At 41.4% G+C, this 18,110-nt stretch overlaps 1 protein-coding gene across 1 annotated transcript in view; it reads right to left on the reverse strand.

The window, feature by feature from the left end:
* The window catches only part of LOC122800879 (tumor protein p63-regulated gene 1 protein-like), a 1,105,597-nt gene that overhangs the window by 3,057 nt on the left and 1,084,430 nt on the right, over positions 1 to 18,110 (reverse strand). The window contains exon 5 of the mRNA XM_044070210.1: positions 8,124 to 8,277. Within this exon, the coding sequence (XP_043926145.1) occupies positions 8,124 to 8,277 (154 nt within the window). The remainder of the gene's footprint in view (positions 1 to 8,123; positions 8,278 to 18,110) is intronic.

Raw genomic sequence — 18,110 nt, forward strand, 5'->3', positions numbered from 1 at the left:
GGGATCTGTGCTGGTATGCTATCTAGAATCAGTAGTCCCCACCAACAGATAATGAGCTATTATAGATTACCCAAGATATCAATATCTTACAAAAGGGCTTAGCACAGAGAAATGACATGTGCCAAAGCCATAACCTAAATCTTAGTGCAAAAAAAATACAAAATAATACCCTTTAAGAAACTGTCAACCTAAATTAATTACTCCACCAATAAAACACCCCTAAGAGTCCAGCCAGTAGTAAGGGATCTAGGAACATATGTAAACAGCAATCTGGCCTTTGATCAACAAGTTGCTAAGACAGGAAGAACATAATTCTACATCATCTAACTTACAGGAAAGGGTATGGCATCCAGATCCAAGGAAATGGTAGTACCACTCTATTTGATCCTTATCAGACCTATCACTGAACACAATGCCTCCTTTGGCATGTATCTAATCATACACTTGCAACAATTAATATGCCCACAAAGGTTTCTCACCAGGAGAATTCAGGGAATGAATACCCAGTCTTACACTAATCATATAAATGCTCTGTCTCTTTATTCAGCCTTCTACAGGCTGATGCAAGAGGATCTTTGCCTGGTTTACAGGGCTTCCTCAGACCCAGCCCTGATGGATCTGTTGAACATGAACAAACCAAACAACACCAGAAACACTAGATCCATTGATCTCAACTTTGCTTGTGGCATAAACAGAATGTGCTGAATAGGCAGTCATGTGGCCCAAAGGAGACCTGCCCTACGGAACAGGCTCCCCATCCATGTAAAACAGAGTTCATGCCTGATCCTGTTCAAACAAAACTTTGACAACTTGATGGGAAATCGTAAATTTAACCCCAGTCTGGCCACCATCTCTCTTATGGACAGATGCTGTCAATGATAGAAATATTATCCTAACCCACCCCCCCACAAATCCTTAGTTACCTTCCTACTAACATGTCTCCCTGTATACAAGCCCATGGTACTCGGAACCCAAATGCGTTGGGGTATGTGGCTAGGCTTATAAGGGCCCTAGTGGGCGTTAGCCTAGTAACAACCTATGAACTTAAATGAACCCAGCACCATTCATGTGCTACTGCCAAAGCCAACAGCATTGTGGAATTGTCTGGACTTGATTGGGTAACTTTCAGGACTGCAACACAGTACCGCATAACTGGTGTTGTGCTTGGAGCTAGAAGAATGGCAGCTGCCATGGAGCCCAGAGCTTGAAGGACATATCTGACTTGAATCCTTTTGCTCTGCATTAGGATTAACACTTGTTGATGAATTGTGGAAACTCTTTCCTTTCCAGTGGTAATCTTGCAAACATCTTCCTTGTGTTTAATTCTGCTGTAAGTGATAGACTGACAGGGCAACAAGGCAGACTTTTCAAAATTTATTGTGATGCCTAGTTGAGTGCATGATGTGATTGTATAATCCCGCGCTTGTAAGAGTTGATGCCTGGTGGTAGCAGTGAGGAGCAAGTCGTCTAGATATGGAAACACCTGGAATACTTGAAGCCTCAGGTGAGCCGTGACTACTGCCATACACTTGGTGAACACCCTGGGGGCTGAGGTGAGACCAAAGGGCAGAGCTCTGAACTGGTAATGACTGGCCTCTACCCGGAAGCGAAGAAATCTCCTGGAGCATCTGTCCATCTTGATATGGTAGTACGTGTCCTGAAGATCTATCGAGCACATCCAATTGTCCTCACCCAGAAAGAGTAGAATGGACTGTAGCGTGACCACCCGAAACTTTTCTCTTTGTACAGATTTGTTTAGTCTGCTGAGATCTAGAATTGGTCTCCAGTCCCCTGTCTTTTTTGGTACCAAAAATAATCTTGAGTAAGTTCCGGATCCGAGCTGGTCTGCGGGGACTTCCTGGATGGCTCTTTTTTCTAGCAGTTTTGAAACTTCTATGACTGCTTGCTCCCTCAGATTGGGTGGAACATCTGGAAGGGCCTTTTTTGACTGCAAGGGGGGTTGATGGAAGGGAATTTTGTAACCTCAGGACATAATGGATAGTACCCATCTGTCTTTTGTTAAATTTTGCCAGGCTTTTGGGTACAGCGAAAGTCTTCCCCCGACTGCCTCCAGAGGTGAGCAGCTAGCAACCCTTCAGGGATGCTGGAAGGGCTTTCTAGAGAAGGATTCTCTGTCACCCTGGTTCTGCGGACCCCCTCTGCCATGAGGGCAGTGTCTGTTATTGTTGTTTCCCCCTCTGCCGCTGGAGGAAAAATCAGCACGTGTGTCAGTCAAGGATCCCTGGGATTTCCGGAATCACATCTTCCCACTCTTCTAACCCTTGGGGTAAAGTCTAGGAGTGGAAAAATGGACTCCCATGGCAGAGAGAGTCTTGCCTTCTTGCTCACACCTGGCCAGCATGTCTTTCACCTGAGGCTCAAAGAGAAAGGAGCCATCAAAAGGAGTATTGGTGAAGGACGCTTGAAAGGGTTCCGCAAACTGAAACAGCCACATCCTAGCATGTCTCCTTAGGGCCACACCTGTGCCAGCGGCTCTGCTAGCTCCATCGGCTACATATGAAATCAGCCTCATGGAGGAGTTGACTATAGAATTAAGTGTCGGCAGCTGGGAAGCTACTTTGGCTTGTACTCCCTCAGCTGTAGGATCTTGAAGGGCATCTCCAAGCTCTTTCAGGAGATCCCTTTGAAGTCGAGTAAAATGACATAGATAGTTCAGGGACCTCATCAAGATGGTCGATGAAGCAAACATCCACTTTCCGTATCTGTCCATTGTCCGAGACTCTTTGTTAGGGGGATGAACAGATGAAGAGGTTTCTGCTAACTCTTTCTTGGTGGCTGCTGCTGCTATCACCATGGCATCAACGGGCACACCTTTGGAAAGGAATTGCTTATCCTGGGGGGCTGTAATAAACTTGTTAGGTCTCCTCGGAGTTGGTTCCACAGTATCTGGAGCTGACCAAGCCTTTTGAGCCACCACAGACATGAATGGGTTGAAAGGAGAAGAAACCCAGGAGGTGGAAGGTCGGGAATTGAATGCATCCAGGAGAACAGACTCATCCTCGGCAGGGGCTAGGGAAGTCCAGTTCCCCCTCTGCCTAAGCATTTCAAGAATGTCCGAAAAGGAAACATCTTCAGAGGGGGACCTCAGGGACCCTTCCAATTCATCTAAGTTGGTATCTGAAGTGACAGACTCAGGGGAGTCGATGTGTTTCCTCTTGCTCTTCTTTTTCTGAGGGGGCTCCTCTGAGTGATCAGGGGAGGCCTCGGAAGAAAAGGGAACACCCAGTGCGGTGTCCTGGGGCATCGGTTCCCTACGCTTGGGGTCTGGAGGAGGAGCAGAGGTTGACACAGACACTATGGGGGATGGAGTCGATGGAGCTGGTAGTGGAGCGGTTTTGGGGGACAGCACACTCCGCATGACCTCGAAGGTGTCCCGACCTCGAGGCAGAGAAAGCTCCGGTTCCGAAGAAATAGGAATCTTTCTCCACACCGAGGGCGACGGCTCCGATGCCGATGTTGGAGCCGAGCTCACCTGCACCAAAGCTACGAGGGGTAGAACGGGGTCGGACAAGGGTCTGATGCCACTCCCCTCCCCCCTTGGAACTGACAAGAGATCCCTGGCATCCAGATTACTTGATAGAAAGAACAATCGAGGTAATTGGAGCCAAAGTCGGAGCCGAAGGAGAGATGGTGATCAGAGCCGACGGTTCCACTACCCGCACACCAATGAATTCCGGCTCCGAACTCAATGGAGTCAGAGGAGGAATGGAAATAGAGGCAGTTGGAGCAGATACCTGTTGAGGTGGGCTGGACAGTAATTTAGCTAGTGCCTGTGACTTAAGCAACCTACTTACTACTTTCTCCACATCATGATCCGAAAGCCTAGAGGATCAAGAGGAGTGTGAAGAATGGTGGCTATGTTCCCTTTGTAATAATGGTGACCGAGGCACCGAGTGAATGGACTCTAAGGAAGGGGACCTCAGACTTCTAAAGGCTCTGTGACATCTCCGAAACATCTGATGGAGCCGACGGAGGAGTTGTCTTGTCAGTGCCAGCCAGAACCGACATACTCGGTTGTTCCAGTACAGGAGTTGGTGTGGAACCGACACAGTTTAGCAGATTTGGGGGATTTCACTGGCTGGGAACTCTTTGTCGGTGTATCCCGAGGCTTCAATAAATCCCGAAGGATTAATTTGTTTTTGTGCTCCTGCAGGACCCTTGGACTAAAGGCGTGGCAAATAGAACAAGAGTCCTGCAGATGAACAGCGCCATAAACGCAACAAGTGTGCTCATCTGTCAGAGACATTTTCTGACAGCATGAGTCACACTTTTTGAAGCCAGAAACTTTTGTATCCTTGGACATAACTCTACCACTACACACAATCCAAGTACCATAAAACAGACAGACAAAAAATCTCTACTACTAAACGAACACACAGATTTTTTTTTTTTTTTTTTTTTTTACAGTAACAAAAAAGGAAGGGAAGGAGAGCCTCTAAGTTAAACGGCTGTCCTAAGGGAGGGGGAGGGGAGAACTCTCTAATTTAAACGAGTTCTTAAGAAAACAAGGGACTGTAGAAAGAAGCGACGTCCACAAACAACACCACAAAGAAGAAAACTATAAGGGGTAGTATATTAGTTTTTTTAAGACGTTTAAGCAAATACAATTATAGAAATATCCAAAAGTATACAAGCCTGAGCCAGAAACGACACACCTCGTAGCTAAAGCAGCAAACGAGATCTGGGTAGCTTTCGCTAGGCATCATGGGATAAGGGGTAGCCTTGAGCCAGTAAACAGCTCTCGAGCTATTGAAGATGGCAGAGTCGGAGCCAAGGATCGGCTCTGAACACAAACAGCAAGAATGAAGGCGAGATAGACAACATAACATCCTGTGTTAGACCTTCTACACCAAATACTTTACTTCGCAGGCACTCCATAACTTCAACTTCTATTTCTTTTTAACTTCTACTTTACTAATCTTCTTTTAGATGTTCCATCTTTGTGATATTTTTTTTATTGTGAAATTTTCCATATCCGGATGCCTTTGCCTGTATTCCTCTTTGAATATCTTTGGGGCTGCCTTCTTTATATTGATTAATTTGGTTTTCTCCTTTACATAAATATTGTGCCATAGCAAATCTCAATTTCTTTCCCATGTCCATATTGCTTTTTTATACTTTTCAAATATCTCTAGGTTTTGTTGTTTATATTTTCACACTTCCTCAGATGCTTCTTTTTCCAAACAGATCAAAGTTTCTTGATCTATATACTGTTTTTTCACAAATCTGTTGAATTAATGAACGCAAATTTTAATTTGAAGCTTCTGACAGTTTTCTTGTGAAAGTATTTTTCATTCCTCTAATTTTTCTCTTAATCATTTTGTAGATCTTGTGTTTGGAAATTCTGAGCTTTTTGCATAATAGTAACAATATATAATTTATTTCTTATTCTCAATAGTCCACTCTATCATCTTTATGGCTCTTCTTTGGCCTATCAATTTTTGTGATTTTTGTGGACTGATACTTCCAACTACAACAGTTTGGCCATCCTCCCCCTGGGCCTGGCCTGGCCCCACTGTAGGAATGTTTCCATATTTTGAGGATTCTACAGTCATTTTTTCCAGTCCTGGCACCAGTGCACCTACCAGGATTGGGCACTTTTTTATCCTGGGTCTTGTGCACCCAGCTATCTCTTTTAATTTTTGAGCTACTTCTGTCCATGATATATGCTATATAAATACAGTCTATATATCAGTGTCGCTTTGGTGAGATTTTGTGAAAAAAGGGTCCACCTTGCAAAGGTACTCACCAAGACTTGAGGGTGAATTCAATTTCAGCACTAGTACTATCCTTTGCTTGTTGACTTTTTATTTCTCCATTCGAACCCCTTGGTGTGATCCACCTAAAGCCCTTGCAGGGAAAAACATACTGACAATAACACTGTCAGTGGTCAAAGGGAAGTCTGAGTAACTATACAAGTCCTACTATTTGGAAACAGTGTGTTCTTGCTGGAAGTAAACAGAAGTGCAAGACGTAAATGATAATCAGATGGCATGTCTCTGTATTTTTGTCATCATCCTCCAGGCTGTAGACTTACTTAGGCCCTTGACAGACAGCTCATGGCTAGGAAGAAGGTATTATAGTTGGTCCAGTTAGAGAAGTATGCAAAATAAACATTTCATCCAGGAATCTGCTTCCTGCAACTATACTACATTTGCTTCTTCACTGAAATGGGCAAAAAAAAATGTTAAAATTCTTCTGATTTTGAGTATGCTGAAAAACTGTAATATGACAAAAAAGAAATGCCACTTCAGGGATTCCTCTTTATAGACACAAAAAATGAAAACTGATATTTCCATTTTTTTTTTTATTTCAACAGCAGCAGACTAAATTATTGGCATGGAAAGTTCTGTCAGTCTTGATGCAAGGTTTGTCTTTCCCACCCATCCAGAGGATCTTGCCCTTTGGATCTCTTGCTATCACATAATGAACGTATTCATTCTTGGAGATAAGAAACAGATACATATGGCCTGGGTGACATCTGTACATCTCATTTATTTATGACCAGAGAATAATCAGCTCATTCATTGTCTCAGAAAGAGAGGGGCAAATGCAGAATGCTTGGCAGTGGCCAGTGTGTGGGGTCCTGTGAACTCATTGCTTAATCCCCTTGAGCCCAAAGAGTGCTGCTGGCCAATAGCAGTATCTGAGCTACTACTCATGTTCTGTGGTCAAGCAGTTCAGTGCTATGCAGCATGTGCTTAGTAAGCTTGTACTGTATGGGTGTAACACCTACTGCTCCCTCTGGGTATCACCCAAGTGCAAGCCAGAGCTGCCTAACTCCCCCTAGGATGGGCGAGCCAGTTTAAGTACATCTCCTCTTTCTTTCCTACTAGTTGCTGCTCAAACATGGGTCAGCTGAGTCACAGACAGGGCTTCATCTCTCTCTGCATCATAGGGCTGAATGGTTCAAGGTTTATCTTGTATTCCAAAAGGTACGGAGGAATTAACGAGCAATGCTTAAGTGAAGGTCATTGTGCTGTAAAATTTAAAGTCTGAAACACAGCACATTGGTAGATACTGAGGGCCTGAATACAAACCCTAAACAATGAAACAGACCAAAAGCCAGATGGAGAAGGAATGTGCCAAAGTGGGGATTAATTAAGACAGCAATGAATAAAAGTGGTTGTTCAACATCAAATGGTCAGTAGGGTTGAGCAGCTTTAAGAAACGTGCTTCAGCTGTGGTGAAAAGTCATTATCAAACATTTGGTTGCCTGTCTTAAATCTATGGAGTTACTTAGCAGCACCTTCATTCATCTTGAAGGAAAATCTGAATTTTCTTTCAAATATGTTTTGCAGCTTTAGTAATAAGTGCAAATGATAAATGACATGTACTGTGTAAACACTACAGCAAGAAAATCTTCACGGACCATTTTAAAAATATCATATGAAATCTGCATGTATTTCCCTTGTCATTTCCCCTGTATAAATATAAACTAATTGAGCAATAAAGCTAGTGTTTTCCTTATAAAAACATTTTAAATGTTGTAAGAAAGAACACAAATGTAATAACTCATGAATACACTGCGGTGGTGGTGCTGTGGTAGCGTTATCGCCTCACAGTAAGACGTTGTCCTGTTCGATTCTCAGCTAAAGCGTCTTCGGTGTGGAGACATGCGTGAATGGGCGTACCGTCTTTGAAGGTTGTGTGTCAGGGCTGGCAACTCGGCACGTAAAAATCTACTGTCAATCATTAGCAGACCAGAATTCCACTGTGGTGACCCCTAACCGGGAAAAGCCGAAAGACACAACAACAACAACTCCTCAGTCTATAAAGCACTGTGATCATTCAAATGTTGCAGTTAGCTCAAATAAACAGCAATGATGCCACATTAACATTACAGTAGTTCTGGAGTCAAGAACCTATCAAACCATATGAACTGTACAAGCATTTAAATATAATATTCTTTATTTCATTTATCACAGTTTTATCTTTTCTTAAAGATACAGGTTAGGCAAATATGTTTATCCATACAATAACTTTCATTTATTTCTTTACAAATAATGTTTCTGATTGATTTTTGTAATCACAGCATACCAATGAATGCTGAAGCAACAGCTTTCTACTTATAAACAATAGTGTCTGAATAAGGCTAGTACCTCACAGATGGTGGCAAACCTCTCATTGGCATTTTTCACTGGGTGTTCAGTAAATGAGGTATATGGCAGGTCAGTAGACCAAGGGTTCCAGAGTGACAGGAAGGACACATCCCGCAGTTTATCCCAGTAGATTCGTAGGCCATTACCCTCTCTCCTGGAATATAATAAAAAAATAAATAAAATGGTTACACAACCTGCAAACAAAGTTACAAAATTGTGATAGTTGTAAGAGTTGACAGAAGGATCATACACTGGTCTAGGCTGCAGGTCCCTGAATGATATGAAGTGCGCTGTTTCTGAACCATTAACAATGAAGGAGATGCAACAAATGCATGCAGAAGCCAATTACAATCACTCCCTTGTTCCAGTGCAGTGGTGACGTCATACTGCTACTGAACTCTGTTAGAAGCAGTCTGTAACATGTCTGATCAGTGCACTTTAATACCATCTCACATTTCTGAGCCTCAGATTCCAATGATGTATTCAAGAATAACTATATGATTTAACCTGCAGTGAACACACATACAACAATGGAAGCAGAAGGTCAGTTATTGATTTATGTCTACCTGTATGACAGTATATGCAATGTACAGAATTCATTCATTTGGATGATTTTTATGTTAATGGAGTTTCCCAATTTCTCCAAATTAGTGTGACATTTGAATCTATTATATTAAGCAAGGAGATCTGGAGAGAACCCAACAAAAAAGTTCTGAAAATCGTTCAGTTAAATGAGATTTTACCAAATTATATAGTCCCTCTTGAACAATGTTACAATGATAACCACATTTGAAATTAATTGTTTCTACTGTAGTAAGTGACTTTAACATTACATAGTACATGGCTTATCAGATTCCCTGTATATATGGAAATGTACATTTTTGCTACAGACATCTATGTGAAACATTCTCTTCAAGCTACAAACTGCATAACTGCATTTATAGCAAAAGACATTTCATGTAACACTTAAGTACACCCACTGCCTTCCAAAGATCAAGAAATTCAGTTTCTGTTTCTGACAAAGAAACCCTAGTCTGGGATTCAGAAAGGCTTAGTGCAATAGAAAAGCCTTAGCTCCGTTTCCCCATCATGCTTACCCATTCTAATTCAGAGACTTCTCTAACGCTGAAGTTTCCCTCATGGGAGCTTCAGCACGGAGAGCAGTCTCAATGGCAGAGCTGCATGCTAATGCAGCGGTCCAGTGGAGTGGCTGATGCTAATTAGTTGAGTGTTCGCCACCAGAAGTATCTGTAGCTCCTAATTTGCTCAACCAAATGAATTACTAGGCTGAGTAAAATTTTTACACTAGGAAGAAAAAGGTAGCTGCTGTAAAAGCACAGGGGTTATTCATTCATTCATTCTTATGGGAGCACTCTCAATACAGGTAAGTTCACCAAAAATGTAGAGGTGTTGAGTTTATATGTTTGTGTGTGCATGTCTAGATGGGCAAGAATGAAGCTGTGTGTTTGTGTGTGTGTGTCAGTGTGTGTCTGTCCAGAGGGTTATACAAATAATCGAGAATCTGGATGTGGTTGTGTGTTGGACAGTCCAAGTAAATGGCTGGATGACTCGATCCATGAGTGTGACTGACTGTAGTGGAGGGGTCTGTCTGGTGAGTGGGTATGGGTGTTTGTGTATATGGGAATATCTGGGAGTGTGTGTGTGTGTTTGTATTGTGTGTGTGAATGTGTGGGTGTTGACTTTGATAACATAGTACGTGGGCTAATAGGCAAAACGCAAGTGTAGTCAATTCTGACAGGACTACTGTTGAATTCAGAGAGATTCTAGTGAGTAATGTAGTCTTTCTCACTGCAGCCATACCTGTTTCTGAGTTATATTTTCTTACCTCCAAGCTAACTGACCAACCCATGCTGGGCAAACAGCACAAGCAGTGGCCATTTTTCTGAATCCTAGAGCTAGGAAGCTGAATACAATTACCTTTCACCTGTGTGAAGTCACCACAATAGAATGTTGTTTTTAATCATCTTCCCTGGCCACTGTGTTTATGAAACCTAAATCCAATGGCATCTCCAACTGCCAATAATGAGTTGAGCACATGATAAGACTCCACAGTAAGCACACTAAAATGGAAAAGTATTCATTACCAAGGTATACAATGAGTTTAAAATGCTCAAACATCTTAGAAAACAGGAAGAAAATAACTTCTTTGTTCCAAGCCAACTCATTTCTGTGCTTTTACTGATCCATATTTTTATGACTTAAATAACTCCACTATGCCCAATTGCTTAGCTCCCATGACTGGCCAAAAAGAGTAGATTAAGCATTTTAAAATATACAGCTGCATATGCAGTTTTCAGCGAACATCATAGTCAAAGCAGGAGAAATAAGTACAACCAGTGTTACAAAACAATCAGTGTAAACATACCCTAAAACAAGGTACATAGTCCATCACCATTATCAAGGTCATAGCAAGCATAACCACTGACATGAACACTTACAACATTGTATCATGAATATCTCACAACTAACAAACAACATATAGGGAATCACTTGAAAAAAAGGCAAGCAAAAATAGCCACTTACATAAAATGCATGTAATAATAGCAGCCCAACAGTGAGTGGAGCTGGATTTATGTACAGTCAGCAGGCTTTACCCATGAGAATGAAGCTTAAATCAGTAAACTCTGCCAGAGGTGACAATCTGGCTCTACCAACGGATGAATTGTTATTATTGCTATTACAGAACTAAATTTATTTATTTATTTGACATTTGTTAACCGGGAGTTAAATAAATATTACTGCAGAAGCATTCATTCAAGCAACCATATGCGTCCACCAAAAATTTACTGTGCATGTCCTGTGTAGTGATGCTCTGGACAGTGGTTCCCAATACTGGCTTAATGGATGTGAACATTTTTGCAGGTTTTCTTGTTTAAAAAGGAAGAAGTAGCCACAATTGAAAGGATTATTAGAGTATTGCGAATTCTACTAAAGCAATATGATGAGGCAGTTTTACTTTTTGAAGTCTGCATGTTTGTGAGCTTTCTGATGCACTACAACTAAGTCAGAATATTCTCATCAAAGCATGATTAATTGAAACCAACAGGCCAGATGGTCATTTATCTAAAGATTATTTACTTTGAGCCAAATTCCTGTGCAAGAGACTGTACTACCACACAACTCCTATAACTACTTTTGTTGGTTGCTAAAACTGAGTAAGTTATAAAATCCTTTGACAAATACCTAAGCAGTCTGCTGGATTCAGTGAATGGGCTTCAGTTAGATGGCCATAATGTAGCCAAATGATTACAAAGTCTGCAAAGACTCTTGTAATTATGGCAAGTGTGAGTGCGTGAACTATGCCGCAAGCACTGCTTCTTCATGTTGCGTCATTTTAGAATAGTATAAAAAGTGTTTAAAGAGGTTGTCTTCTTTCTGGTATGAACATATGCGTAAGCTACAAATGTGCAGTCTTTTATTAGGATGACTATAGAAAGAATTATTTATTTGCAAAGCATAAAAAAGCAATAATTTAATGTGTAAAGTGTTGCAGTTGTTAGAAAAGGATATTTTTTTAGTCTTCAGCACATTTTCTGATTCAGAAAGCTGTGATATAATTAACTATGCTAGAAGGCTGTGTGTAAGATAATGTAACAGGAGGAGCTATATTCTTGTATTAGAAGGGGTTGACATTTTTTGTCAAGGACGTAGTATAACACAATACAAAAATCATACAGGTATGACCATAATGTCTTAACGGTCTGAATGCATCTTATAACGGACCTCACCATACTGTTTGTCAATTGACTGTCTGTATAAAAGTAATAATATGTAAGGTATATCATTTTCCAAAAAATCAATTAATCATGATGCTGTACATACTAAAATATCTTGGCAACTCCATGCAATCAATATTTTCCCTTTTTCTCCAAACTGAAATGCATATAAGAATGGATTACACATGTATTGCATTGTAAACTAAGGTCATATCACCTTGTGTTAGTCTGTAATTTACAAAAAATAACCCCTACTTTAGGTAGGTTTTCTTCATAGCTCAACATTTCCATAACAAAGACTATGCACGTGCATTTCTTTTGGATTTTCTGCAGTCATATTTTGTACCATTTTGAAAGGGGACACAGGCAGTTTCCATATTCAGTTCTGGGTATAATAAGACTCATGCAGATTGGTTTGATGATATCTGATCACCATTATTTAATAAATTTTCCAATACATAGCCAATACTTCTGTTGTAGTCATTAACAATGCTGTTTATATGGTGATCAAATCAGAGTTTGTCATCAAGGCATTCCCCAATGTCTTTAAAAACCTTGGCATTCTAAGTATGTCTGCTCCCGATCTTATTTTATTTGCTATGTGACTGATATATAATGTGCTTTATTTTGTAAGTGTTACTTTTCATGCTATTCTTTTCTGCTCGTATATTCAATTGAATCCAACAAAATTGCAATTTCTGTTGACCTTCCTTATTGTGATGTTTTTCTTAATTTGAAATAAGCATAAAGTCAGTAAAAAACATCTGCGGTCCCTGCCCTACTAGAGATGCTTCATATCCTTAAGTCTAGCTCCTCACGCATTACCCACTCAAAAGGCCTGAATCTAATATGTGACATCAACAAAACTTTTTGGAGAGAGAGGTTTGTCTCCTACAGGCTGCCCAGTTTCTGGAATGGACTTCCCATGCATGTCAAACAGCGCACCTCGCTGACCCTTTTCAAGCGCAACCTTGACGAGTGGTTGGGAAACCACAAATTTGTCCCAGGGATTCCACTTGTGTCCCTCATTGACAAGGGCAACAGGTGCTAACTGAGGTTTCTTTTTGGGGATAAACTCTTGGCTAGGTTTGTAAGGGCCCCAGGGCCATTATCCTAGTAACCTCCTATGATCTTATGATATGTTACCATTAAAGATAAGGTCCTAGAGTAGACCCCTAGGGTGCCTCTCATACATATATCAAAGCTATCATTTGAAACCATCATATTCTATTTGCTGTTTCTTATGTAATAAATGTTCTCAAACCTTATCTCACACAGATGCCACATCAGTCTGTTGTGATCCATTTTGTCGCATCCATCCTTCCACTCACAGACTTGCATAAAATTAGACCTGTTAGTAACAGCCTGCATTTAATTGCTGGAACCTGTGTTCTGAGAGACTGCTTTCCAATCTATCTGCAAATATACAGAGATGAGTATATTTTATTTGGTTTTAGAGTTTAATTGTTGCTTAGATCTCTGTTGATACTGTTTTGTCCCATCCACCCTCCCTATTTTTGGCTTGTCCCACCCACCCTCCCTATTTTTGGCTTGTAGTTTAAATTTGGTGGCTTTTGCAGTTGCCCGCCCCACTGTAGATTTGATCTGCGACACTCCCCCAGTCCCATCTCTTTACCACATTCTACCTAATAAACTCTTTCTGCACTTGCTTTTAGTCCTTTTTAATTTAATTGCATTTTTTAAACTGTGTTTGGTCTAATATTGCTACATACTCAAGTGCGTTAGCTTGCACTACATGTGAATTGTTTTTACTACTGTTTTTGCTACTTTTTTGTATATAAAAAAACTGTAAGCCTGTTTCCTACCTTTCCTGTAACTAGTGTTCTATATACAGATTTGCTGTATCAAGGACTGTATGTAAGCTTCTGAGTCCCCCAAGCCTTTCTGTGTTGGAGGGAAGCCTTCTAGCTTATCAGTGGGAGTGGTAAGCACTAGGTAACTTGTCTGCCAAATAAGGAGTGGTTCTGGCCTAGAAATTGTAGTTATTGGCCGTTTGGGCAATCTCTTCCATCTCCCTCAACTTTCTGATTTTAAAGTCTGCATTTACACTTCTTTCTGTCCTGTAATTCGTCTAGTGCAGATGCAGCTTCTTAGTTTTAGTACTTAAATTTGCTTATTCGTGCTCAGCACTTGTTCAGAACTTGTAAGCACTAAATAAGCTACTAATTACCATAGCACTCAACCTTCCTCATTACCTAGAGGAAAACAGTTTTGGTACTTACTTTCCTCACTTGCTTAGAGAAAAACAGCTCTTGTACTCACTTTCCTCACTTATCTAGAGGAAAATAGTTTTTTATTCAGGCATGTCCAACAGACAGCTCCCAGTGTTCTCTCCTGTTTATCTGATGAATCTGGGCATCTTGAGGCAATGTAGAAATTGCCTCATGTACACAGAGAACCCTCTCCTCCTACCACCCAACACTACAACCTGTGATGCACTTATCTAGCCAAACTGGAGGTAAAGCTCTCTCCAACCAAGACTGAACTTGACAGTCATGAGGAGAAGGTAAACATTTGTACCACACCACACTCATCACATAGTCTCACTAAATCTGCACCACCAAAATCCACACATAGTAACACAAAAACATTTGCGGAGGTTCTCAATAATCATCTGTCTAAGCAACAGAGAACTCCAAAGCAGAAACGCAAGCAACCTCCATCCCCCAACACAACCCAATTGACACATAGCCCACAGACTCAGTGTGCCAGTCAACCACAGCCAATAAGGCAAAACAACATACCCAACACACTAGTTATATGTGACTCTGTAACCAGGCACACTGATGTCCCACTCACCAGGCTAAACAAGGAGAAGGTTACTGTCAGCTGCCTGTCAGGTGCCAGGATCTGTCACATACCCACGCACTCAGGTCACTCCACAACAAGTACTAATATGACTCTGTCATTGTCCACATTGGTGTGAATGACCTAAGACGTACCTCCCTGGACTACATGAAAAGAGACATGGAAGAGCTCTCCGATCTTGTAGCCCAGGCAGGTATGACCCTAGCCCTGAGTAGCATTCTACTATCACCCAGAATTGTATCGCAGTACAAGGACAAAATTATTGACTTCAACAATTGGCTAAGCTTCTGGTGTCATTCTCAGGGGATCCAGTATCTGTCTGCTTGAGATGACATGGTCGACAGACCACGATGCTTTGCCACAGATGGCCTGCACCTGTCGCCCCTGGGATTCCGGATAATGGCGAAGGCTCTTGCTGCCCCTATAGTGCCGTTTTTAGGCAAGGTTCAAATAACAAATTCACCACCTTAACAGGAACAGGCAAGCAAAAACTGAGGGTAATGCTTCTCAATGCTAGAAGTCTAAATCTCAAAATGCGCTCACTCGAGGCACTCCTTAAAATGGAGAAAATTGATATCTGTGCAGTGACTGAGACTTGGTTCAAGGCTCCAGAGAGCACCCCTGCACTACCAGGCTATAACTCATACCACACTTTTCGGTCATGTAACCTGGACCGAAACACCAAAGGCAGAGGTGTGTCCATATTCATTAAGGATATCCACACCTCCAGACTAGCTGCCCCAGCATAATGCATCCGAGGTTATCCAAGTGCAACTAACTCTGGGCAAAACTGCAATCCAAATTGTAGCTTGCTACAGATCCCCTACCATGCCCCAGGATTCCCACTCCTCTTTTCTTGATGTACTGGAAAATATTAGGGTTCAGCCAAACAGCCTAATAATGGTTGACTTTAACTACCCCACCATTAACTGGAAAAACTATTTGTGTACCAACTCCTTAGCTCAACACTTTCTGGAATTCATAAACTCCAATGCCCTGGATCAACTTATCCACACCTCCACCAGGGACAACAATATCCTAGACCTAGTCATTACCAACATGAGTGACTGGTGTTCCACACCTGAAGTCAACTCCTCATTGGTCCGATCCGACCATAAGCTAATCACCCTTGATATCCACATCCCGCCCCCACCACCCATTATGGAAAACACGGTAAAAAAATTCTCCAAAGCCAACTTCATGATTAAGACAGAAGTGGTGAACTTCATGACACCCATGCAGATGGACAATACAGTTACAACTGCTGAATCCTACACAAATGCACTCTATAAGCACTTACACGAGTGCATGGATCGTGCTATCCCAAACAGAACCAAGACGCTATCCTCCAAAAAAGGAAGCCAATCTGGTGGTCCCCTGCCATAAACAAACTGTACAACAGAAGGAAGAAACTATTGCAAAAGAGAGTAAAATCCCATGAGTGGAGGAGCTCCCTGGTCAGCCTCAGTAAGAAGCTGAGATCCCTTATAAGATCCTCCAAAGCTAGCTACGAAAACAAAATCGGCACTAATTCTAAGGACAACCACAAAGCATTCTATAGCTATGTCAAGAATCTCGATGGCAACACCCAGATCTGCTCTGAGTTATAGCACAACGGCACAAAAATTACAGAACCAACTGATATTGCCAAAATCCTGGCAGATAGATTCAGTGCTAACTTTACCCCCTCCCCCCCAAAGGGCCCATATCTATACAGGAAGAATGCAGAGTCCCTGTAATCACAACTGCGCAGTTAAGGCTGCACTCTCTAAAGCCAAAAACACAGCATCCATGGGACCAGACAACATCCCAGGCTGCATTTTACATGAACTTCAGAACAAACTAGCTCCCCACTTAAGCACCATGTTCAATAATAGCCTCACATCAGACTTTGTGCCCATTGAATGGCGCACAGCAACAGTTATCCCACTCCACAAAGGGGGAGCCACCACTGATCCCAGGAACTATCGACCTATTAGCCTGACGAGCCTGGTCTGCAAGGCCATGGAACATATCATCATGGAACTCATAAACAAAGACATTGGTACCCTCCAAGCTTTGGATCCCACCCAGTTCGGGTTTGTGAAAGGCAGATCATGCCTCCTGAATCTGATCGACTTCTTTGAGGCAGTCACCAAAGTTGTAGATGAGGGCAAGGTGGTTCACACAGCCTATCTTGACATCACCAAGGCTTTCGACACCAGCCCCCATTCTGGAATTATAGCTAAACTCACTAAACTAGGTATAAATCCCTACATGACAAGATGAGCAAAAGAAAAAACCTCTGGTATTCCACCACAGCAAAACTTCACCACGATAAAGTCCTATATCAGACAGCAAACAGGTTTAATGGTTGAAATAAAAACAGCAATAAAATTCCAAGATAATGAAATGATATGTGCTTTTGGCTGTTTAGCCTTCTTCAGATTGTTATCTTTTAGTTACAATACTTCATATTTATACTAAAAACTGACCAATAGAATTTAAAATTAGTTCGCTTCTTATCCAATCATATCTGTTCGTTCTCATTCTCTATTAGAATATCCAATGATCTTTCTTTGACATTCCTAAGTAGCCTATAATCATGATTTAAAATTGGCGCCAAAAATATGCTAATATACTATCTTCTGTATCAATCTCCATTGGTTGCAAGTCTCACAATGCCAACCATTGGCGTTTTCCTTCTGAGGATTGTATTGGCCCATCATGTGTTTCCTACTTCAGCAATATGCTAATATGCAGTTTTCTGCCTAGTTTTTTACTGGCTGTGGATGCCAGGTGTAACGTTCCAATAGAATTGTTTTGACATGGTTCCCCTGTTTCCACTTTGCTGACATCCAGTGGCCAAAGTGTGAATATACTAACTTTTAGAGCTTTTTAAAAGTTTTTCAAAAGCATTTGTTTCCATTATTTTTCTTCTTCCTTGTTTATCAAATATAAACTTATTTTGATAGTCAAATCCCCTTGTTGGAATTTTTATTTTTATCTTCTTTTATGTATATATACTTCAAAAACCTGTTTGCTGTCTGATATAGGACTTTATCGTGGTGAATTTTTGCTGTGGTGGAATACCAGAGGTTTTCTCTTTTGCTTTGCTTCATTTTTCCACTGGTAAACCTTCAACAAGTGTAAGATAGTTTTTCCTGAACTACGTGACAAGATGGGTTGCCAACTGGCTCACTAACAGAACCCACACTGTAAAAGTTGCAGACTCCAAATCTGACCTCAAGCCAGTGACAAGTGGAGTACCACCGGGTTCCGTCCTGGGACCTCTCCTGTTTGGTATCTACTTCTCTGAAGTACAGGCTAACACAGTAGGCCTCTGGCTAATGAAGTTTGCAGATGACTGCAAACTAGGAGCCATAGTCAAGTCCCCAAATGATGTGGACATCCTACAGAAGGGCCTCGCTGAGACAGATGC

Source organism: Protopterus annectens, chromosome 4.part1, assembly GCF_019279795.1.
Source record: "Protopterus annectens isolate FY-2018-M chromosome 4.part1, PAN1.0, whole genome shotgun sequence".
NCBI lineage: Eukaryota > Metazoa > Chordata > Ceratodontiformes > Protopteridae > Protopterus > Protopterus annectens.